The sequence below is a fragment of the Leopardus geoffroyi genome, chromosome A2 (genome assembly GCF_018350155.1).
Source record: "Leopardus geoffroyi isolate Oge1 chromosome A2, O.geoffroyi_Oge1_pat1.0, whole genome shotgun sequence".
Taxonomy (NCBI): domain Eukaryota; kingdom Metazoa; phylum Chordata; class Mammalia; order Carnivora; family Felidae; genus Leopardus; species Leopardus geoffroyi.
The window spans coordinates 50,824,352-50,849,648 of record NC_059331.1 but is presented as its reverse complement, the minus strand read 5'-3'; the positions used below and the strand labels follow the sequence as shown (position 1 = coordinate 50,849,648).

The 25,297-nt window shown below is 47.8% G+C and overlaps 1 protein-coding gene across 7 annotated transcripts in view; it reads left to right on the top strand.

Annotated features, from left to right (window-relative positions):
* Positions 1 to 25,297, top strand: part of SRGAP3 (SLIT-ROBO Rho GTPase activating protein 3) — a 261,324-nt gene that overhangs the window by 121,572 nt on the left and 114,455 nt on the right. For all 7 annotated transcript variants that reach the window (XM_045493636.1, XM_045493635.1, XM_045493640.1 and 4 more), the window contains exons 2-3: positions 3,794 to 3,986; positions 24,976 to 25,138. In XM_045493636.1, coding sequence (XP_045349592.1) covers positions 3,794 to 3,986; positions 24,976 to 25,138 — 356 coding nt within the window. The remainder of the gene's footprint in view (positions 1 to 3,793; positions 3,987 to 24,975; positions 25,139 to 25,297) is intronic.

The window sequence follows — 25,297 nt, the reverse complement described above, 5'->3', positions numbered from 1 at the left end:
TTGGAAAGCATTTTTATAGCTATGTGTTGACATGGTAGGGCTTACCCTTTGGGGAGTAATGGCATCTCGATCCAATGTAACAAGTAGTCCGTGTCATAGGTGCACCTGTGTTACAGTTCAGGGAACAAAATGTGACCTTGGATAAGTTCCTGGTTGTAGTTTATACAGAGCCATGGTTTCTTCCTCTAAAAAATGGATAATAATGTCGTGGTGTGTGTGGGGGGTGGGGTGGGGGGGGTGTCTGGTGTGTGAGTGGTTTTTGTGTATGTTTGTGTCGAGTGAGACTCCCATAATCACAACACTTAATGTCCTTGGGTGAAAGCACTTGGTAAAGATAAATATGCAGATATTGATCTCCTGATGATCTATTACGTGTGGGGAAAACCCACCTGCAGAGCTTAAATTTCATTTGAGGAGGTAAGGCAGCTATGACACACGTACTGAAAGAATGAAAACAACAGCACGAGGCAGAGACAAACCGGAAGTACCGTGTGAGTTCAGAGTAGGGCCAAGACAGCGGTCCAGGACTCCCTGGGAGGAGCCGTCCTTGACAGGGGCTCTCCAGCAGGGTTTAAGCTCTTTTGCGTGCCTGCCCTCTAAGTGAACTTGGTGGGGGAAAACTCTCTTGCCTCACACATTTTAACTCGACATCTGAAAAAATTTCATTGTAACTTTAAGTAGTTACAAAGGATCTCATTTATGTCATATTGTAAATATTGACCTTGTACCATAAAATTACACTGCTCTCTTAAATGCATCAAATGGAAACTAACATAGCATTTTTAATTTGGCCTCTTTATCGCAGGATCACTTATATACAGCAGCATGCACAGATCTCAGGTATGCCACTCAGTTCTTTTTTACCAGTGTACCTGCCACCCAAATCGAGGTATAGTATATCTCCAGTGTTCTAGAAGGCACCCTTTTGCCTCCTGCCAGTTAGTGCCTCTCCAACAGTAACCATTTCTCTGACCCCTGTCATCATACACTAGTTTTGCATGATCTCATTTGTTCTGGCTTCTTTCAATCAACATGAGGTCTGGGAGATTCAAGTATGTCGCGGCAGGTAGCGGGAGTTCATCTTTTCCATTGTTATATAGTATTCCATTGAAATCTCAATAAAAAAAGGTTTTGTCTACTCTTAATGGACATTTTGGGTTGTTTCTATTATTTGGCCAGAAAGCTACTGTAAGTATCTTCTATATATTTTTTTGGTGGACATAAACTCTGGATTTGTTTTGGGTATGTAGTCATGAGGGAATTTCCAGGTAATAGGATAAATGCCATAATGCACTGGTATCCACCACTATCCATCAAAAATTACCCAGATAAGTCAGAAATTTTATATTGCACTTTTCTTTACCTTTTTGGACTCATAATTCCCTTATATTTCTCTAACAGAATTTTATCTTAATATATTTTTATACTTGAAATTCTTTTATTGATTATCAAATTTCTTTTTTTTTGTTTTGTTTTTAAAATTTTTTAACGTTTATTTATTTTTGGGACAGAGAAAGACAGAGCATGAATGGGGGAGGGTCAGAGAGAGGGAGACACAGAATCCGAAACAGGCTCCAGGCTCTGAGCTGTCAGCCCAGAGCCCGACGCGGGGCTCGAACTCACGGACCGCGAGATCGTGACCCGAGCCAAAGTCGGTCGCCCAACCGACTGAGCCACCCAGGTGCCCCTCAAATTTCTTTTTTTTTAATGTTTATTTTATTTTCGAGAGAGAGGCAAAGCATAAGTGGGGGAGGGGTGGAGACAGAGGGAGACCCAGAATCTGAAGCAGGCTCCAGGCTCCAAGCTGTCAGTACAGAGCCCAATGTGGGGCTCGAACCCATGAGCTGTGAGATCATGACCTGAGCTGAAGTCAGATGCTCAACTGACTGAGCTACCCAGCTGCCCCTCTATCATACTTCTTTGGATCCAAAACATGTATATAAATTGAAGTGGACATTTAAAATGTTTCCTTTGCCCATAAAAGCTCTAAGTATCTTTCTTTTGGATTGATTTGTCATTACAGTGATCACATATACAATTTATCAAAATGATATCAATATTTTACACATTTGATAAATAATGACTAAACATAAAAAGTACAATAGTGTGGGAAATGCTTCTCATTAGGAGATGGATGGGATGGTTGATGGCAGTGCTTCTCATACTCTCAGGGACATAAGGACCACCTGAGGATCTTGCTAAAATGTAGACTCTGAATCAGAAGTTCTGCATTGGGGTCTGAGATTCTGCTTTTCTAACGAGCCCCCTGTTCCACAGACCACTCTTTGAGGAGCAAACGTTCATGATGCCAAAGGAAGATTTGCAAACATCAGCAGGCTAAATCATTCATTTTGGGGGGCACCCAGATATCTTGACACTTAGGGGCACTGCACCATAGATTGTGAATGGACGAGGAAGTTGGTCTTTCTTCTGCAAAGCAGGTGTGAAGAGGGAAGTGGGGAAGGAGGGCAGACATGCCATCTAGACTGAGACACATTCTCAGGCAGAGCAGGGAAGAGTGGGGATGGAAACGGGATCTCCTGCTGATTCCCTTGTACTTTTCCTTCCTGCATACCCCCAGGGGAAGCCTTTGTGTACCCCAGCTCGGGGAGGCCCCCTGTGAAGACCACTTCTCTGAAGGATGCTGAGATAGTGTTGGCCATCATTTCAGACAGAGTGCCTGTTTATGCAGGTGGGATTGGACATTTCAAGGACGAGTTTGAATGGTCTCAAGAGTCTACTGGGGGTAAACCCTGAGTAGTAAAGTTTGTGGCTGGGTGGCTGGTGGCCTTAAATTCCATGCTAAGGAGTTGGGCTTAATACTCAGAGGCAGGCTGTGGGGTGTTTCGAGCAGGGAGTTTGTGTGAGCAGAGTGCTGTGGGGAGACTGAGGTGTTGAGTAGCTTGTGGGATGGCAGGGAAGGAGTTAAAGCAGAGAGACAGCTGCAGCGACAGCACAGCACTACGGGTTTGAAGATGAGGTTGGCTATAGTTATTGGGATTTGGCTGTGACTTTTATCTCTACCTCCCCAGCTTTTGAACTTTTGCCCTGGTTGCACAGATCTGGTTTGCAGTCAGTATTTCCTGGAGGGTGGGTGACATTCCTCTAGGGGTACTTGAGATGTTTATGCATGGACCTCAAGGTGATGTAAAGTGGAACACAGATGTGGCGTTAAGTAACACTGAAACCCAAGAGTCCCCCCCCCCCCCCCATCCCCTTCTCAGCCTCTCTCAGGCCCGACTGCATCTGGAGAAGGGTTTTAATGCCTTGCACACTCCCATTTTCCTTTTGTTGATAGAGAGCAGGCAGCTTGGGCTCAGGGCCTTTGGTAAGCATCGATCTCTGGATAGAATTTTACAAAATTTTTGTTTTCGTTGAACTCATTTTCCGTGCCCCAGGATGGCAAGTGGGCCTAGTTTTTCCCTCAGCGTAGTGACACAAAAACGTTCACTTCAAGTAAGTTCATTTCAGTAAAAAAAGTGAGCCAATTCACTAGATCGTGTGGAAGAAACAATAACGTTGGCGGCATATGGATATGGCAAAAACCAAGGTGGTGACATACAACGATTCACCTTTGGGAAACACTGGGTTAGACCACGTGACAAGAGCCGCCCTGTGCCCCATCCTTGTGCCAGTGCCTGCAGAAGCTGGGGTCTGGGCACGCGGAGGGTGGCGGCGGGGAGGGGGCTGCAGGAATTGCAGTGCCTGCGACGGGGCCCTGGGTCAGCCGGGCGGGTCCCACTGCTGTCCCCGAGCACAGCCTAACGCCGCTGCGCCTTGCCTCTGCCCGCAGAGATCCGCACGCAGCTGGTGGAGCAGTTCAAATGCCTGGAGCAGCAGTCCGAGTCGCGCCTGCAGCTGCTCCAGGACCTCCAGGAGTTCTTCCGCCGCAAAGCTGAGATTGAGCTCGAGTACTCCCGCAGCCTGGAGAAGCTGGCCGAGCGCTTCTCCTCCAAGATCCGCAGTTCCCGGGAGCACCAGTTCAAGTGAGAGCGGGCCGGGGCCTGGGCCGGTGGGAGGCAGGAAAGCACAAAGGAGGCCGATCCTGGGTTACTGACCTTTCTGTGCCTGACTTCCTCCGCGTGAAGTGAAGATCCAAATAGTTCCCACGCGGGGAGGATGCTGTAGGGAATAGATGAGAAACACAAGAGCAGTGCTTAGCGCAGACAGTAAATGCTCAGTGAATTGTCTACCGCTATCCCACTAAGCACCAGGCATTGTAGTAGTCTTTATTTGGGCCAGCGTGACATCCCCCCCCCCCCCTTTCAGGACATCCTGACTCTACCCAGTTCTCTTTTATCTGGGGGTCAGCCAGCCCACTTCCCCATTCCTTCAGCACAGTGACCTCAGAATCTCTTCTCCGTGGAAGTGATGCTCAACGCATCCCCCTTTGCTACTCCTCTGGAGGAGCCGTGCCCAGGTTCTTTTTCTGCCTTGTTAATTTATGATACACAACCTCCCGGGCCCTGATTTCTCACACTCCAAACTCGGGGTTTGTGAGCTCGGATCTGCTCAGGCACTGATGTGGCTGGCCGAGTCCGCTAGCGACAAAACCGCTTTGTCCAGAACCCGCGTGGGGCCAGCCTCCTCAGTGCAGCTAGGAGGTAGCAGCCGCTCAGGGGCAGTGTTCGCTCCGCAGGGCGGCGCTCTGCAGCTGTCTCTCCCGCTGTCACGCTGCGGGGACCTCCTCCTCCTCTACCTGCTGTGTCTCCAGCCAGTCGCCCTCAAGGCAGGGCATCTGCAACTTACTTCAACCGCCCGCCCCCCCAACCCCGACCCATTCCTCCTTCCTCTGGGTTCCATCCCGTTTTTCTCTCTACATTAAAAAAAATGTGGTAAAATGTATGTAATATAAACTCTACCGTGTTAACCATTTTTAAATGTACGATTATGTAGTGTTAAGGATACTCATGCTGTTGTGCATCCATCACCACCATACAAACCCCGTAATGCTTTTCCTTTTGCAAAGCAGCATCACTGTACCCATCAGACACTAACTCCCCATTTCCTCTCCCTCCAGACCCTGGCAGCCACCATTCTACTCTCTGCCTCTACGGATCTCACTACCCTAGGGACCTCATATAAGTGGACTCATACAGTAGTTGCCCCTAGGGACTGGCTTCTTTCTCTTAGTATAACCTCCAGGTTCTTCCATATTGTAGCATGTGCCCTTTTGAAGGCTGAGTAATATTCCACTGTATGTGTAGAGCACATTGTAGTTATCCATTCACCTGTCAGGGGACACTGGCTTGCTTCCACCTTCTTACGTATATTTTTTTGTGTACTGCTATGGCCAAGGAATGCTCTTCCTTTAAATTCCCTTAAACATTTCCTTTGGTCTGTGCCACACCATGTGAACACTCACTTTCGTGCAGATTGCTTTATCAAGGGGCAAAAATTTATTTTATCTTTGCAAATACCATGCTTGTTTTTTTTAACCAATCTCTATTCAAACTTAGGCTGCAGGAGGAAGCTTCTATCAATAACCTCCTCCCAGGCAGTGTCTAGGCCCTTTCACACACATAATCTCATTTTTCTGATAGATTTTTTTGAGAAAATGTGCTCCCCCTCACCTCCTAAATGATGAAGGTAAAATGCTCACTGTGTACAATTTAGAAAATACAGACAAATAGGAGGAAAAAAGTCACTCGCAGAGTCCTGCCACTCAGAAGCAAACATGGCTCATGTTTTGGTGCCTTCTCTTGCCTATCTTTTAGTAATAGCAACAGCAATGACAATTTATTGAGTGCGATAACCAAGCACGTTGTGCTGGGTGGCTGTTACTGGCCTATCTTAAAGATGAGGACAGTGAAGCTCTGAGAAAAGCAGCTTGTCCAAACGTGTCTGTGGACCAGTCATTGCAAAGAGACAGATTTGAATTGTCATTTTCCTTCTGCCTCCTTGGCTTCAGATAAGAAAGGGCCAGGGTGCAGCCTGAGAACAGAGATGTGAACGCTCCCCTAAAACCACAGATACAGATGCACGCATGGAAACCCTTGTTTCTGGCTGAGCTGTCACTGGAGCCATCCAGGGCTGTGTGGTCAGGCTGTGGCCTCAGCTCCTGCCAGTCTCCTCCCTTCCCATTTTCAGCGTGAACATGGGGGAAAGGCAGGGGAGCAGGGGAGCATGGGCAGGGGTCCCCTGTTCCTTCGCATTGCCTGTAATGAGCTCAGCCAGCCCCTCATGGGTTCATTAAACAGAGGCCACCAGACGGAACAGGAGCCCCAGCTGGCAGTCGGGCCAAGCAGGCTGCTTGACACACTATGAAAGTCTAATTAGGGTGTCGGCCCAGGCCAGTGCAGCTGGCATAGGCCCTCCTCACGATGCTAATGCAGCTTTGGAAGCAGGAGTCTCTAAGGGATGCCTGGATTTGCCCTTTGACCCCAGGGCCAACCAGTGCTGACCTCTGGCTGCCTCTCTGGAGCTCAGTGGACAAGATCTGTGCTGTGCTCTGGGTCCTTCGTCCTGCTGTCCAGAGAAGGCTTGTCTTGCTGTCTTACAGATACTTCATTTAAGAGTGTCCATCTCTCTGGCAGGTAGCCTCTCAGGGCCTTGAGGGAAGGGCCTAGATCTTGTTAGTTTATTCCCAGTGCAGTGGGCCCAGTGCCAGACAGAGATGGGGGGGGGGGGTTGTGAATGGGTGGGAGTAAGGAAGGGAGGGCAGAAACATACTTGGTCTATAAAGCCTGCTGTGGCTGAGAGATTTTGTTTAGAGAGAGAATTGATTTGCCCAAGAGAGGGAATTGATTTGCACAGCAAATGAGTGTCTGAACTGGGATGGGGACCGTCAGTCCATTCGGCTGCTGTAACAAAGTACCACAGACCATGGTGGCTTATAAACCTATTTTGCGCAGTGCTAGAAGCTGCAAGTCCATCACAGCAATCATTTGGTGATATTTTCTTTATTCTGTTTTTTATGTTTGATTGTTCATCTCTCTTCCATTAGACAGGAAATTCCACTATGGCAGGAACCGCCTGTCTTGTTTACTACTATAAATCAGGGCATGGCACCTGGTAGGTGCTCAGTAAATATGGCTAAATAAACAAACAACAAATACAGAATATAATGGGCACACAGAGGAAGCACCAGGTCAGACTCAAGGAAGCTTTCAAGAGGAAGTGACATCTACACTGAGCCCCAAAGAGCAAGCAGATAGCAGAGTTCAAAGGATGTGGTGCCCACCTCAACCATCCATACCAACCGTGGGCATGCCCCAAGACATGTGCTTGTCTCTCAAGAGAAGGTACATTATCTAAGAGCAGGGACTGTGTTCTAATCATCTTTGTGTTTCAGCACATGGCACAGTCTAAGAAAATAAGACATCCTCAATATGCATAATGTGATGGTAGAAAAGAGACAAGTGATGGTATTGTTCTCCAGATGTTCAACCTACCCCAGGTGAACCCTCAGAGCCATCACTTGAGCCTTTCTTTGAATTCTATGCCACAGGGAGCTCAGGCTCAGTGAGTCCAGCCCAGATGGGATGCCAGTATGGCCAGGATCTGGTTAGAGTCCTCTCAGCATGTAGACCACTCATTCTCACTGTGTCTTCACATGGTGAGGAGAAGAGAGAGCAAGCTCCCTGTTGACTCTTCTAAGAACACGAATTCCATTCATGTGGGCTCTGCCCCAATCCTACTTATCTGCCAGAGACCCTACCACCTGAGACCATCACACTGGGCCTAGGGTTTCAACATATGACATTTAAGGGGACATAGACATTCAGTCCATAACAAGAACTCAGGTCTCTTGATTCTAAGTTCAGTGCTTCTCCATTTGCTCCTTATCTGCCTGGGCAATTGAAAAAAATGTATAGTTGTCCAAGAGGTGCTATGATGGAAATAAATATAATGCAGAGCGTTCTGGTTAGTATTATGTGTAACAGCAATACTTAGTCCCAGATCTTAGTAACTCATGGTTTAGTGGGTCAGGAATTTGGACAGGGCTCAACTGGGTGATTTTTCTACTTTATATGACATTGACTGGGATCACTGAGCGATATTCAGCTGGTGGCTGCTCTGGCTAGACAGTCTAAGATGGCTTTACTTAATGTGCTTTTCTGGGGATGGCTGGAAGGCTGGGCCCAGCTGGGCTGAATCCTTCCCCATGTGGTATCAGGGCCTCTCTACCTGATATTTCAGCTGGGTGTCAGACTTCGGACACCATAATCCAGGACTCTGAGAGAGCACTGGGGAAGCCCCATCTTCTTCAGCGCTAGGCCTGGAACTGGTACAACACCATCTCTTAGCCTGAGCTCAGCTTTAAGGAGATAGGAAATAAAGCCTTCCTCTTGTCGGAGGACTGTCAAAGGATTACAGCCCTCTTTCGTCTCCACACTGAACTAGAATAACAGTCAGAGAAGGTGCCTTGAGGAAGTGGCATTTAAGCAGAGACCTGGGGAATGAGTAAGGGCAGCTCTGGGGGCAGGGGGAGGAGAAGAGGGGCCAGTGGGGCTGGAACACCATGGTGGTGAGGGAGTGTGAGAAGCCACTGAAGCATTGTAAGTAGGCGGGAGCATGATCCCATTTCTGTTTTTTTAAAACTTTTTATGTTTATTATTTATAATAGAGAGAGAGAGAGAGAGAGAGAGAGAGAGAGAGAGCACAGGCAGGGGAGGGTTAGAGAATCTGAAGCAGGCTCCAGGCTCTGAGCTGTCAGCACAGAGCCTGACACGGGGCTCAAACTCAGAAACCGTGAGATCATGACCTGAGCCGAAGTCGGATGCTTAACTGACTGAGCCACCCAGGTGCCCCTGCCATTTCTGTTTTTGAAAGATGACCCTGGACCGGAGGGGGCATGAGTAGAGCAGGGGAGACGGGTGGTGTAGGTGGGAGTTTTGCTCTGCAGGTGGGTGTTGACGATTGTAGGGGTGATGACACAGCAGACAAGGAGGAGTGGGCACTGCTGGGTAGTCTTTCAGAGGTAGGATTCAAGAAAAGAGGAATCAAGGATGTCTTCCACCTGTGACTTGACAGAGGACTTGAGAAGCATGAGGCAGAAGCTACCATCCTGTGCTGAAATCACCTGTGTTCTTGTCTATCCCCTTTTGACAACCAGTGGGCTGTGAACTCAGAGATGGCAGAGAGAGTGGCTCTTGACCTAGGGCCACTTAGTACCTGCTTTGGCTTCTGGTTGGCACACACTACATGTTAGTTGAATGAATGAACAGAGATCAAGTGGTGATTGGAGTTGCTCTGACGTGGGGCTGGTGGGAGGCAGGGAAGGGGACATCTGTCTTCTGGCTGCCTTATGAGCTTGGTGAAACCATTCAGGCAAAGGGTCACCCACTCCTTGTGCCTCATGCCTGGCACAGTGTTGTTGAGAGGACAGAATGTGGGCTTTACGGTGCTCTCCCTGACTGGGCAGTCGGGACTCTAGAGCACCAGTTTACAAAGTGCGATCCTGACCAGCAGCGTCACGTGGGGACTTGTCAGAAGTGCAAAATCTCAGGCCTCCCCCAGACCTGCCGAATGACAAACTCCAGGGGTGGGGCCCAGAAGTCTGTATTTTAACAAGCCCTCTAGGAGATTCTGATGCTCATTCATATTTAAGGGCACCCACTGCAGTGGTTTTCCAGATGATAAATTAGTCACAACTCACTTTTAGGCCATGCTAGCCTTCTAGACCCTTCCTCTTCCCCAGAGTCAGGTCCATAACCCACAGTCCTTTCCCAGCCGGCCCTGGCCTGAGCTTGGCTTGTCCTTTGCAAGACCTGGAACTGAGTGCCGTTCCTGAGCAGGAGTGTGGTGCGGGGGGCAGCACACAGGGGGCTTAAAACCTGCCTCTGGGGTACGTGGATGTCCTTGAAACAAATTGAATAGTTCTAGAAAGCCAGAGGTTTCCTAGGACTAAGACTTTTTCTCCCTCAGTGGAGGGTTTTCTAAGACATCAATACACTGATATGTCTAGGGGTGAGGGCAGGTTTGGAGAGGGGACGTGAATGGAGTTAGGAGCAACTACCTATTCCATACTCCCTCTTAAAGATTCCGAATACCTGTTAGGGGATAGAAGGCTCTGAGAAGTTCTGCAATAAATGAGCCTGTTGATTTCCTTCTGAAAGCCATATGATCACAGAATTCTCCCTCCCCTGAAATATTATTATTTCACCAAACTAGCACTGCTTGGGACCCAGTTTGAAAAGCCCCATCCTAGCCCAGCTCCAGATTTCCATCTGGAATATTAGCACCACATGCAAATAGTGCCCTGTGTATGAGGTGATGTCCTCTTCTATCCTGACACCTTCACAGTTTTTGATACCTCTTACCTTCCATGGGCTATACCTGAGAAAAATGCTTTCTCTAGCCAGTTGTTGATTGCTGCTATTTGGACAGCTGTGGCAGTGGAGGGGGGTGTGGGGGTGTGGGGAAGGCAACAGAGAATTGTATTCAAATATGTTTAAAGTTGGGAAAGTCAGATTTTGGAAAGAACTGGGAGGTGTGTGGCTAGCTAATGAATAATGCTTAATAGTCCACGTGAAGAAGGTTTGGAGCATCTCTTCACGGAGCAGTTGGGAGGGAGGATTCCAGCAAGCAACTAACGTTTTCTCGCAGATGTAGTATTTCCCTAAAAAGATGCTATAATTTAGGTTTAGCCTTTCAGGTGAAACCTAAGCAGAGAAGCACTTTGGTAGCAGGTAAATGGAGCCTGTCAATGGGCTGAGGATTCAGAATCAAAAGGTTTGCTTAGACTGAGGTGGGATGAAGGAGAAGGTCCTCCAGGTGGGGCTTCTGTCTCCATTCATAGTCACTACTATTACTATGACTAGTATCACACTAGTAATAGCTTTCCGGTAATACTTCCCAGGGTTGATATTCTTCCAGTACCGTGTGCCAGCCACACCTTTCCTGATCGCTCGGTGCTGTGCTGTGTGGGTTGTTTAACCCTTCAGATACTCATCACATGCCAAGTGTTCTACTAGATCTTTTGCATGTGTGGCCTCATTTAACTTTCGTGGTAAACATGGTGACCTTTGAGGCAGGTACTATCCTGCCTTTCTCATTGAAAACATTGAGGTTGAGAAGTTAAGTCATTTGCTCAGAGGGACACGGCTAGAGCAGGTATGTGGCAGAGCTACAATTCTGACCTTGGTTTTTTGGGCTCCAAAATGCAAAACTGCTTCAAACTGCATGACTTTGGGTATCCTGTCACCTCTCTGGGATAGTTTAGTGTTTCCTGAGAGCCACCCATCGGTCTAGACCAGTCCTGCATGTGTGGGTGTTGAGGGTTCCCTTCTCTCCTCCTGAGCAGCTCTGGCTCATCCCAGCAGGGCCAGCTCAAGGCTTGCTTCCTCTGGGAAGCCCCTGCTGTAGACCCCAGGCCCACAGTCAACTGCTCTTCCTCTGGCCTCCCATGGTGATCTGTGTGTCACTCACATTATTACTGTCAGATTACCAAGGAATGTTCCAGTTCATATGTCTGGTTCTCCCACTGGAGTCTGATGGCTGCCTGAAGGCAAGGGGTCATTTCTAGTCTCTCTCTCCCTCTCTGATCAATGATAGAAGTTTTTTTGAATGAGTAGTTGAAAAGACCAAGATATTACCAAATACTTCCTTTAAACATATGAAGGAAATAGACTTACTTTGTGTGACTACAGAAAGGGGAGGGGTGAGGTCCAAGGATAGCATTTTCAGAGAAACTGTTTCACCTTGACCTAGAGAACATTCCAGTAGCCAGAGCTGTCCATCAAGGAAAGGGCTGCCTTGAGGATGTGAGCTCCCAGTCTGTGGAGGGGTGCACACAAAGATCCAGTATTTTAAGTGGGCATTTCTGCAACATGAGGGCTGGTCAGACCAGATTGGTGTTCCTCCAAATGAGGGTGCAATCACTGATAGCACATGAACCATAAATATTGAATTCTTTAATTCTCTTTCAGTCTCTGTGGTTGGCTCAAGGAGACAGTCTCAGTTTGGTTACTAGTGTGTTGCTATGCCTCTCTAATCTCCCCTTTCACAAATAGAGAGCAGACCCCAGGCACCAGCATCTCCCTAGGATTGAATGATGCTATTTTGTTTTCCTTCAACTTACTTCTTCAGTTAACTTTCTATTTATGGCAAGTGATGCTGGTTTTTTAAAATTTTATTTTAATTAAGACTGGGGAAAGTCCTTTGTAAATAAATTCACTTAAGTAAAAAGTAAATAATTAACAGGGAGGTATTAAATATGGTGGGTTTGCAGGAAAGGCAAGAAGCCTGAAGCCCATGTAAGACCGCCCCCGGAGTCATTCTAGCTCCTTCTGGAGAGTGAATGTCTTGCATCACTACCCTTTCCATCTTCCACCTTTCTGTTTTCATTGCTGGGAGGGATTCTAAAGCAGGAATCTCAGCCTAAACCGTGGTTTTTGCAACAGCTACACCCCTTTTTCTCCTTCCAAGTTTTCCCTTCTGGCTCTTTTCTAGATCCTACACCAGCTTTCCTGAAATCTTCAGAGACTATAATTAGCAACTTCCAAAGTATTAACCAGGATGTGGTTTATTTATGTATGATATGCTTTATATAAATATATATGTGCATATCATTTAAATTTTATTCTAAAAATGAAAAATAGATGATGTAATAAAGGAGATTTCATTTTTTATTTTTTTATGGCCATTTGCATTTTATTTATAACTGCATTTGAAAGCATGCTTGCCATTCCTTGTTGGGCATTGTGGTGTTTGATTACAGTCAGAGGAAGAAGCCTTTTGATTCCTAAGCCCATGACCCACTCTAAGCCCACTCACCTCTCCATTCACTTCTAGACATGATGTCCACTGTTATCTTTTTTTCTTTAATATATACTTTATTGCGAAGTTGGCTAACATACAGTGTATACAGTGTGCTCTTGGTTTTGGGGGTAGATTCTCGTGATTCATCGCTTACCTACAACACCCACTGCTCATCCCAACAGGTGCCCTCCTTAATGCCCATCACCCACTATCTCCTCTCCCCCGCCTCCCCAATCAACCCTTAATTTGTTCTCTGTATTTCTGAGTGTCTTGTATGGTTTGCCTCCCTCCCTCTCTGTTTGAAATTGTTTTTTTCCCCTTCCCTTCCCTTCCCCCATGATCTTCTGTTAAGTTTCTCACATTCCAAGTATGAGTGAAAACATGATATCTGTCTTTCTCTGGCTGACTTATTTCACTTAGCATAATACCCTCCAGTTCCATCCACATTGCTGCAAATGGAGGATTTCATTCTTTCTCATTGCCAAGTAGTATTCCATTGTATATATAAACCACATCTTATAAAGGGGATTGTAACAAGTAGGAATGTGCAGGGGTTTACTTTTGACTCAATTCCATTAGACAAATAGGATAATAATGACCTTGGAAGATTATATAGTACCTTGCTTACACATTGCAAATTACCTCCCCAGCCTTAGTTGCTTAAATCCTCCCAAGAATCCTAGTGGAGCTGGGAGTCAGAAAAGGTGTCATTATCTCCACCTGACACACAAGAGACCTGAAGGCCAGACAAGGTGAGTTCTGATTTAGGATCCCCAGGTGATCAGTAGAAGAACCAACCAGAGGAGACATGGGTCAGGGCTAGCACTGCATATACAGTGGTGTGCTCATTTTGCAGATGGATAAACCAAGGCAAAGGGGTTTGTAGGGAAAGAGAAGATGAGGTTGGCCGGGCTTTGCCCATTGAGGTAGAGATTTTCATTCTGGTGCCAAGAATATTTTTAGCAAGTTCAAGGGGGGAGCTCAGAGGTGCTGCTGGACACCAGACCCAGTGTGCCATCACTTTGAGGTGTGAGAACAAGTGAGTGAATCAGCCTGCTCCAGAGTGGAGAGGGAGTCCCAGGACCATTTGCACTGGGTCTTGAAGTATACATGAGAGTTTGCAGTGGGGGAGGAAAACCAACACTTGTGGAAAGCCTACCATGGGTCATATATCTATATACATCCATCGTTGGAATTTCCTAATAACCTGATGAGCTGCTAGTGGTAATAATAGTGATTATAACAACAATAATAATTATCATATGCTGGGTTTGATGCTAAGAGCATCCCGTGAATTACCTCATTCAGTTCTTAAGGTGCCATTGTGAGGTAGCTGTTATCAATCCTATTTTACAGATAAGGAAAGAAAAGGTCTAATTAACTATCCAAGTTCACCCAGCTGGTGAAGGACAACTGGGATTTGAGCCCCAGCCTTTGACTCAGCACCGAAGCATGGGTAAGCAGATCCTGCCTCAGCCAGGTGACCCAATGGATGTAGTCCTTCCCCTTCCGAATTATGCTTTCTCAGCGTTGGCATCAGCCAAAGATAGCTTCTAGTCAGTGGATTTCAATTCATTCTCCTTGCCCTAAAAACTCACATTCACCATTTGTCGTGGTGGCTCTGAGGCGAAGCCCCAGGATAAACTCTTCCTCTTCACCTGGATGGCTCCTCTGCTTCCCACCTGGCCTCCCTGCCCCAGTGATCTCATCATTGGCCCACTTAAACCTTCATTCAGCCTTGACCTATGTATAAGGTCCTTCCTGCCACAGCTGCCTCTGCTTCCACTGTGCCTTCCCTCAGCCCTGCTCTAGACAGCTAGCCCCAGAACAGCCCATGTCCTATATGACTTTACAGCTTCACACTACTCAGGCTTCCCTCTGCCTGCAGGATGCTCCCATCTTTTCCCTTTGCACCTCTTCTGTGTACTTCAAGGCCCAATGCAAATGTTCCTGTGACTTTCCCTCTACCCTGAGGCAGAATTAGCTCCTCCCTCCCTCCTCTGGGATCCCATTCCTTACACAGCATAACACAGTACCCTCTCCTGCTTAGCATCCCTCCTCCTTTTTTCTGATAACAGCATTGAGATTTTCCTCTGGGGACTCATCCCTGAGCAATGGTGAATCTGTGACTGGCTCTGAATCATCTTGGTCGCAGAGTTTTAATCTAATAAAATGTAATTCCAGGACTTTTAGTGGACTGATAGGGGGTGGAGGCTGTCTTTCTACTGGGATTACTGGCAGCCAGGGTATTTTTGGTCTGTAGAGGGCCTACCTGAGAGTGAAGCCAACACAGAGAGAGGAAAGCAGAGCCAAGAGATGGGGAGAGCAAGACCAGATCCTGAGAACATCCTTTGAGCCCCTGGGTCCAGCTATTCCTAAGGCCAACACCCTCCTCTTCCTTTATATTTTTTTATTACAATGTTTTATACTTTAAATTTTTCCCTCCTTCCACTTACTATTATTTTTGCTTAAAACAGCCTGAAGTATATTTGTCACTTAAATTAGAGGAATTCTGACCAATAGCTGTAATAATTCTTGGTTTGCATTAATTTTACCTGTTAGACTGTGAGCCTTCTCAAGGCACATCTAGTCATCTTTTCAATCCACTGTGACTAGACTGTCCCTAGCATGTGGCAGAGGTTTAAAAAAATATTAGAAGAGCGAGTTAAGTGAACAGGTGAATGAATGGATGAATTAGATTCTGCCAAGGACTCTGGAGGAATACAAGGAAATACAAGAGACTGTTCCTGCCTTCAAAGGGCTTCTAGAATAAGCAGAGGATCAAGCCCCATACATGTGAGTGGCGATTGATGAGCTAAGCAACAACATAAAAGGTGTCCAGAGGTGACCATCTGAGAAGATCGAAATGTGTGATTTAGACAGATCTCAGGTAATCCCTGAAGGAAAAGCCTTTTGAACAAGACTTCAGAGAGTGGGCTTTTGCCATGTGGAAAGGGTAGGGGAAGGCATTCAAAGTGAGTGAAGACAGAATATGCACAGGTGCCAAGGCAGGAATGCCCACGAGCTGGGAAGAGCTAGCTACACCCTTCCTGGGTTTCAGCAGCCTCATTGTCCTGTCATTGAAGATACATACACGAAAGGGTCCTGCCTAATGGCTATTCACTGTCTTCATTTTTGTGCATCTTGTGAGGCTTTTCAAATAATTAAGTTGGGGAATTGGGAACAAAAAAACCCTTTGTCAGCTCATGTGTATGCATTTTGGTTTTGGAAAATAACAGTTGATATTGTTAACATTTGAAGACCCTCACTGGCCACTGAGTTGCTCATCCATCCATATGATAGATGAGACAGCAGAGCCTCAGAGAGGTAGAGTGACAAGCCCAAGGACTCACAGCTGATTAGCAGCAGAATCTAACCAGAGTCAGAACCTCTCCAACTCACAATACAATGGCCTCAGGTTCCTTGGGAGGCAAAAAAAAAAAAAAAAAAAAAAAAAAAAAAAAAAAAAAAAAAGATAAATGAAGAAACCCATCCCTGGTTCAGAGCTTCATCCACTGCCTGGAGAAGGTTTCTGCAAGCAGAGAGGGGGAGGTGGGAGCGGGGTGGACCGGCCTTGGATGCCAGCTAATGGGGTCAGACTTTATCTTCTGTATCCCAGGTCCATTCGCTCCTCTGATGGACCACATGAAAGACGCCTGAGTGATCATGTAAACTGTTCTGGGGCTCCTGATCCACTTGGGGCAGCAGCCTATTATGGGTTGAATTGTGTCCTCCCAAAATGTACATGCTGGAGTCCTAACCCCAAAACCTTAGAATGTGACTTTATATGGAAATAGGGTCTTTGCAGAGATAATCAAGTTAACCTGCGCATAGGGTGGGCCCTAATCCAGCACGACTGGTGTTCTTATAAAAAAGGGAAATTTGGACACAGACACAGGGAAAACATCATGTGAACTCGAAGGCGGAGATTGGGGTGATATGTCTATAAGGCAAGCAACACAAAAGATGGCCAGCCAACCACCGGAATCTAGAGGAGAGGCATGGAACAGGGTCTCCCTCACAGCCCCCAGAAGGAACCAACCTTTCTGACACTTTGATCTCAGACTTGTAGCCTCCAGAACTGTGAGACAACACATTTCTGCTATTTAAGCCTCCCAGTGTGGTGCTTTGTTACAGCAGCTGTGTACAACAGTACCCAGCCCAGACGCTCATCCTGGCCTTCAAGGCCCCAGCTCATGCTACCTCTCCAGCCTTGTCTGCACCCCTGGTTACCTCCTCTCTGCTCTCTGGCCACGCTTGCCTTCTGTCCGTTTTACAAGGCGTCCATGCACACGGAGCCTTCACACTTACTGCTGGAATGCTCTTCTTTATCCCTGTGTTACACCGAAATCTGCCCATCCTTGTGAATCCAGCTTATCCTTCTGGATACTTTTCATCTCTTCAGCCAACTGTGTGCCCTGTCCTTCCAGAGAAACAGCGGTGAACATGATAGACATAAGCTTGAGAGGAGTCAGAGACCAGAAGCAGAAAGTAAATGAACAGGACAAATCTCAGGAATGGGAGTGCAGTAATAACAATAAAATAGGGGTTTGTGCTAGGGACCAGGGAGCCCCTGAGGGTCAGGGAGGGCCACATGCGGGAGAAACATCTCAACTGAAGCCTCGGTGGTAAGAAGGACCAGCATGGTCAACAGATGCTCACTTCTACCTCCCTGGGGTGGGGTAAGCCCCCACTATAGACCCTTGAGGTACCATGCATTTCTCCTTCATAGCCCCTATCACTGATGCAATTTTATTTCTTTTTTTTTAATGTTTATTATTTATTTTTGAGAGAAAGAGACAGAGTGTGAGCAGGGGAGGGGCAGAGAGAGGGGGAGACACAGGATATGAAGCAGGCTTCAGGCTGTGAGCTGTCAGCACAGACCCTGACACAAGGCCCAAACTCACGAACTGCGAGATCATGATCTGAGCTGAAGTCGGACGCCCAACTGACTGAGCCACCCAGGTCCCCCGAAATTTTCTATGTATTTATGTGATGACTTGATTATCACCTGAGGCCCCCACTGGACTGTACACCCCATGAATGAGGGAGTATGACTCATTTTGCTTACCATTGCCTGGCACATAAGATGGCACTCAGGTAATATTTGTGGGCTTAATGTTCATGCTCCAAGTAAGGGCGATGAATCCAAATACTGCTCAGGGCAGCTTAGGTAGCAAGAGGTTATGCTTACCTTTTGGGCCCTGGAACTAATTGAGGGAGCCTTTTTTCAGGGGCAGCTTTGCTAGCAGTCTGCTGAGCAAGCCAGCATAAGCCCCAAAAACGTCCTAGAAGGGAGCAGGAAGCCAGAGGCAGGGATTTGGCATCTTGGTGATGGTGTCAGCTGCAGGAGCTTGCCTCTCTCCCAGAGGAACCACAGTCCCAGGGCAGTAGATTTGGATTCATCTGCAGCGTGGGGCTCTGAAGGCCTGGAAATGGGTTCTGTTTGCAAAGCGGAATTTTCCGGCCCCCAGCTGAGAAGCAGGAGAAGCTGGCTCACTGCTAATTTCATTTCCCTAGCTCACCAGCTTGGCAAGACCTTGCTCCTCTAAGCTGCATTCTCTTGGAGCCTCATACCCAGCAACTCTAGCCAAAGAAAGAAAGCTGTGACTCACCAGAAATTTTCATTGCTGTTTTCTGGCCAAAAAAGAAAGAAAGAAAAAGAAAATATATATACATATGTATGTGAAAGTTCTCACATACATATGTATATGCCTGCTGCTTCTGCCTGCTGCATAGATACTGGGATGCACGCTTGGAAAAGCAGAAAGGCTGCTCAAGATGTGCCTTAGAGTAGAGAGCGCTGGCCAGGTTCACTGTGACACCTTCCAAAAGTGTGGCTGCAGCAGGCGAAATGAGTGCTGGAATGGAGAGCTGGGTTTCAGGTCAAAGGGGTCCCATTCTCAAAAGGGACAAGTAACCCCCTGGAAAAGGAAGGCTGGTGTCCAGCTCTTCCATGTGCCTTTGGGTGCTTCTTCCTGGGGTTCTGGTACAATCCAGATGGCCAATGGGATGGTGATCGATGGGCTGGCTGGAGCCTTTGACCTGTCCCCTCCTCCGCTTTGCTTCCTGGACTCCAGCCACATTGGCCTTTATTCAGTTCCTTAAATGCACCAAACTCCCCCACCCCGTCATGAGCTTTTGCCTGTTCTCTTCTCTTTGCCTGGGCCCTTGTCCCCTGAGCCTCCCCTCCCGCCCCCCTTACCAGGCTCCCGCCCTCTTCCTTTAGAGTCCAGCCTAAAAACTGCTTCCTCAGAGATACTTCAGGGACCCCCAGGCCAAGTCCTCTTGTTATGGGCTCTCCTGGCACCATTTTCTCTAGCACTTCCTGCAGATGTAACTTGACACACATTTGCAGGATTTCTTAAGCGGTGTCTGTCTCCCTCACTATACTGTAAACTTCGCGGAGGCAGGAACTGTGTCTGTTGTGTTCAAAATTACATCCCTGGGGTCTGGACCATATGAAATATTCAATAAAAAATGTATTGAGTGGATGAACTGCTCAGTGAATGACCATGGAGCTGTTTTCTGGTGTTTAATCCCAAGGCTAATGGTACCATTTGAGTAGCCAGAATACAGAGGTTATGCACAGACCCTCATAAAGTCACGTAGGCAGTGTGGTGGACACAGGTGAACACTCACCCTCAAGTCCAGGCAACTTTCTGTTTTGCCACGTTGGGTTCCATCTGTGGCTCTTGCTTCTTCTTTCTGACATGGTGAGAGCCTGGTACCATTGTGGCCAAGACCATGGGTGGCAGCTTTCCACAAAGCAGTCAATTCCGCCCCTGATCCTGGCTGTGGACAGCCCTGTTCCCGCCCCCACCCCTGCCCCAGCCAAGCCTTGTAGTCTATTAATGAACCGCCCTACACAAAGGGAGCCAGGGCTGGGAGAAGGTGAGGAGAGCAGAACAAGCAGTCTCCCATTCTGGGATAGACCAAGCACAGGGGCCTGCTGGTTGGATGGCAGGCCTGGGCAGCATCTCTGCAGGGAAGGACGGGATGGCCTATAATGGCCATCCTAGGTAACCAGGGGGAGGGGAGGAGCCCAGCCCTGTCCCGTCCCTCCAGCCTCAGCCTTGCCAGGCCTCCTGAGGATTTGCCTCTTCTGCCATGTGGTCATGCACATTTGTACAGGGTTCCATGTCATTCCATGGTTTCAAATACCATCTGAGTGCTTGCTACCACCTTCCCCATTTGTTTCTCTAGCCCAGATATCACCATCCTGGTATTCCTTAAGCCCTTTAGACTTGTTGTGTTCAAACGGAGTTCCTCTCTGTCCCTCCCTGCCTCACCACTGCTCTGCTCCTCCTCAGCTTAGCAAATGCCACCCCTGCTCTCCCAAGGTGCCCAACCGAGGAAACTTGGGAGTCTTCTTGGACATCTCTTCCTCCCTCCCCATCTGCATCTCAAACTCCATCTGGTTAATCTCCAGACCCAGTCTGTTCACTACCTAGGTATTTCTTGAATCCTTCATCTTTTCTCCTGGCCCCCTTGAGCCCATCCTCCACAGAGTAGCCAAAACTAGAGTCTGCAGATGCAGTTTTACCCGTTCACTCCCCCACTCTAGATCCTTCAATGGCTTTCCACTGACTTGAGGACAAAGCTTAAACTCTGTAATGGAACTTATAAAGGCCCTTGGCTATGTGGCTTCTGTCTGATTCTCCAACCTTCCACCTTCCACCCCAGAATGCCATGCTTGAGCCCCACTCTACTGTGTTCTACTCACCCACATGCTCTCTCCGGCCTCCCTCTGGGCCTTTGTTCACCATACTTCTCCATCTAGAAAGCTCTGCCCTATCCAACTTCATTGCAGTCTTTGGTTCTTAGTCAAGAAAGTGCTTCCTCCGGGAAGGGAAGCCATCCATCACCTCACCACCAAATGTGGGCAAGAGGGCCCTCCTCTGCTCCACACCTCCTTCTCATGACTACATTTATGAGGCTGTGTCACCATCTTCTGTTCCTCCCGTGTGGCTCCTCACTTGAGTGGAAGGCATGTGGGGGCAAGATCTCGCCTGCTCTGGTCCCCGCTGCATTTTCAGCACCTAGCTGTGCCTGGCCCGTACACACAGACTGCGAAGAGAGCCTGGGAGAACCAAGACCCTCGTCTTCCCAGCAGCTGCTCACTTTAGCTTGACAAGTCCTTGGTTGTTTCGGGTAACTTTCTTCCACTTGCCTCCACTTGTCCTGCCTCCCTGTGGGACTCCGTCGGAGATTGCAGAGATTGCTTCCTGCCCACAGCTTCTGATGAGAAAGGGCTGTGCTGGCTTTCTCTGACCAAGTCTCTCTGACCATGTGACCTCATTTCATGGCCCCCAAGCCATCCCAGCACTTCTTTACCCTTTCAAAATCACTTGCCTTCTTTTTCCCCCACCTGAAATTCACCTTCTGGCTGTGACTTCCATAAATTTTGTACATTTAATTCCCTGATGCTTCTCAATTTTTGCATCCCAGACTGAGCTAAGCCCCTGAAGTAATTTGAGTAACAGCTCAATTATCTCATCTCTCCCTTAATCTTTCCATTTCTATCAGGAAGCAGTGAAAAATGGGATGTGCAAAGTATTTTCTGCCCAACCTGCTTCTCCCTTGCAGTTGTTATCTCAGTTTGTGTCATCAGCATCTACCCAGTTGCCTGAGATCTGCACCTTGGAATCACTCTACTTTCCTCCATCCTTCTTCTTCCTCTCTATTTCCAGGAGCTCTCCATGACGATCTGTGCTCCCTTGGAGGTGTCTCAAGTCCTTCCTTCTCTGGCCACACTGCCACCCACCCAGGCCCTCATCATCTCTCTCTTTTCCTAGACTAAGGTCACCTCCTGACTAGTCGTCCTCTCTCCAGCCCCATGCCTCTGTCCACCCCCATCTGTCCTGCCATACACTCATCCATCTATGAGTCCACTCATCTGTCCACCCATCCACTCATTCACCTACCCATTCACTCATCTACCCATCCACCCACTTATTCATGTATTTACCCATCTACCCACCCCTTTATCCACTCATCCATCCATCCATCCATCCATCCATCCATCCATCCATCCATCCATTCATCTATCCATCTATCTATCTATCCATCCATCCTGCAGTCTGCCCTCAGTGATCTAAACACACTTTGGTTAAATCATACCTCTGCTTACGTAACTTTCATGACTCCTCACTGCCTATAGCAGGCATTCTTAGCCCTGGATGCACATTAGAATCCTACAGAAAATGTTTAAAAATTACCAATACTAGGGCCGCCTGGGTAGCTCAGTCAGTTAAGCATCTAACTTTGGCTTGGGTCATAATCTCATGGTTTCTGAGTGCTGACAGCTCAGACCCTGGAACCTGCTTTGGATTCTGTGTCTCCCTGTCTCTCTGCCCCTCCCCTGCTCATGCTGTGTCTCTCTCTTTCTCTCAAAAATAAATAAACATTAAAAAAAAATACCAGTACTAAGGCTTTACCCCTGGAGATTCTGATTTAGTTGGTCTTGCATTGGGCCTGGCTCTTGGTGTTTTCTTAAAGCTCTGCAGGTGATTCTAATGTATAGCCAGGTAGAGAACCATGTGACCTAGAGGATAAATTGCAAGCTCATTAGCTTGACATTCGTTGCTCCCCACAATCAAGCCCTTAATCTGCCCCTCCAGCTTCATGTCCTACCAGTCCTCTCTTAACATGTTTGAAATTCTGGCTCTATGGAGCCACTTCTCTGTCTTTGTATCCATGGTGCCCTCTGCCTACAATTCTATCTCTCTCTGCTCCTCTGTTTGGAAAACTCCTACCCATTTTTCAAGACCCAGAACAAATGTGTTCTTTTCTCATGGAAATTTCTATAGCATCTACTAGGAATCAGGCACATCCCTGGGCACTGGATGTGGTGCCTGGAACAGAACAGTCTCTCCTCTGGAAGAACTTACAGTAGGGTGAGGGATGGGAATGGAAACTGCTTGAGGCGAATGTTCTCAAACCTGAGTGTGTTAGGATACCCAGAGGGCTGGTTGAAACACAGATGCTGGGCCTACCCCTAGGGTTTCTTAGTAAGTGGCCTGGGATGGCCCTGAGAACTTGCGCTTTCAACAAGTTCTCAGCTGATCCCAATACTGCTGGTCCAGGTACCACAGTTTGAGAACCCGTGCCTTAGCGTTTGATCACACGTGCACTCTCTGTGGAGGTATCATTGAAGCTGAGACCGAGAGGAAGAGAAGGAGGCAGTCACAAGAAGAGCAGGGGCTCACGCATTCCAGATGGAGGGAACAGCATGCATGAAGGCTCCAGGTGGGAGGGAACCTGGCACAACGGAAAAGGGGAGTGTGTGCCTGGGATGTGGAGAGCACAGGGGGAGAGTGGTGTGCCTTCTCCAACTTCTCAAGTGGAACTGATGCTCTGTGTGTGTCTCTGTTATAGCACTTTCTCACCTTCCACTGTAATCCTTTCTTCTGTCTCAGCCACTTGAGAAGGAGCCCCTCCAAGGCACGTCTGTGTCATGGTCACCCACAGCCCATCTGAGACCTGACGCTGAGTAAATGCTGAGGGAATTGGGCTGGGTGGTTGAATTTTTTCGTGTTCTAGCTTTTTCTCTAGGTTACAAGCAAAGAAGCAATTTGTTCATTTTTTTTTTCCTATGGCAGCCTATCTTCCTTTTTCTTTAGGCATTTTCCACCGTAACCATCCTCTAAACCAAACTCCCTTCTCCCGGATTCGTGCTAGCTGGGCAGAGTTTTAGCCCATTTGGTGACAGCCAGAAAATTCCTTTAAGAGGCCCCTCCTCACCTGTCCTTCCCAAACTTAGGAGTTGCAGTGGGGTCTGGGGCGTGGGGGTGCTGCAGGTGCCCAAGGCTGTTGGAGCTGCACCCCTGGCACATCTCCTTGGCTGTGGGAGGATAATGTGGTCATAGAGTCAGCAGAATTCCCTTCCTCAAAATCACTGGTAATGGGCAGCTGAGCATATCCGTGGCCAGCCCTCTGGGGTGGCCCACCCTGAGGGCCCGAGGGGAGAACGCAGGTCTGGGGCTATCTTAGAGGTCACCACCTTCACATGCAGATGGTCTTCTCCCCCACATCCTGCCTTTTCCAACATGTCCTTCCCACCCTGGGAAGTAGAATAAGGGAAGAATCAGGGCCAGAGGGCAAGAACACAGCACAACACCACATGTGGCAACATGAGATTATCGGTTTCTAATTACCCTTACTTCTTTCTTTTTGGAGAGTAGCGTATATATATGTGCACACATATATGTATATACATGTCTGTGCATGTATACATATACGTGTATACCTATACATGTGCACACGTGTAAATATATGCATACATATATGTATATATGTGTATACATATATACAGATATATGTATACGTGTGTGTGTATACACACACACTCACACCTTTTACTGAGGCCAACAGAGGGGCCTTTGGGAAAGTGTGCACAAGTGAGAGATATTCCCCCATTTCCTTTTTCAGAAACATCCTATTTCTCATATCCCATTTCAAACATATCTCTATGGTATGTAGATATCTGGTTCTCAGACTTTGGCTTGAATCAGAATCCCATAGAAGGTGTGTTAAAACCCGGATTGCCACCTCTAGAATTTCTGATTCAGCAGGTCTGGAATGGGGCTTGAGAACCTGCATTTCTAGCGAGATCTCTGGTGATGTTGCTGCTGGTCTGAGGACCACACTTTGAGAACCCCTGTGTTAGCAAAATGCCCAGCTGGAGTCTGCTAAGACCTATCAGTTGTTACGGGGTGGGGGGGGGGCGCGGATTTATTTGTCTTGTACGTACTTTACTCAAGCATCCCATTTGGGAAGATGGGTTGACATCCTCCCAAATACAGAAGCTGAAATCCTAACAAGCCCCCAGCTCCACTGGGAGATAAAGACATGTGTTTCCAAGAGACCAAGACAGAGAAGCTGACCCTGGAAGAGGACAAAGGGGCTGGGGGAGTCAGGGAAGGGTCCACTTTTGTTTTTCCACTGCATAGTTTTAGCACTAATGGGAGCATTTCAAGCACAATTGGTTGAGTATTTCTTAGCCCCACGGAAGGCAGCTTCTGCCCAGAAGGGAGTGATGCACGTAGCAAATTCCACATGCAGTGGGAGAGGAAGACCTGGGTTTGGCCCCAGCACTGCTCTGGGACCTTGGGGGGGATCGCTTCACTAGCTGTAAATGTGTTCCAATGAAACTGAACTTGAAAGGGCCTCATGAAGTTCAAAAGAGCTATAGTGGATGACAATGCGGAACACTTGTGTGGGTGACAGTTCCAGTGAGGCCAACCTGAGCTGCCTTGGTTTCCACAGGAAGGACCAGTACCTCCTGTCACCCGTGAACTGTTGGTATCTGGTCCTGCATCAGACCAGGCGGGAGAGTCGAGATCATGCCACCCTCAACGACATCTTCATGAACAATGTCATCGTCCGCCTCTCACAGATCAGCGAGGATGTCATCAGACTCTTCAAAAAGGTGGGCAAGCAGGCCACTCCACCTGCTCGGATATCTCTGCCCCAGGCTGGCCATGGCAACACTGCCAGGGTGCCAGGGTGGGATATGCTTTGTGCAGATGGGACCAGGAGGGGAGGTGTGTTGAAGGGTGCAAGGGGCCGAGGGCTGGACATGGTGTCC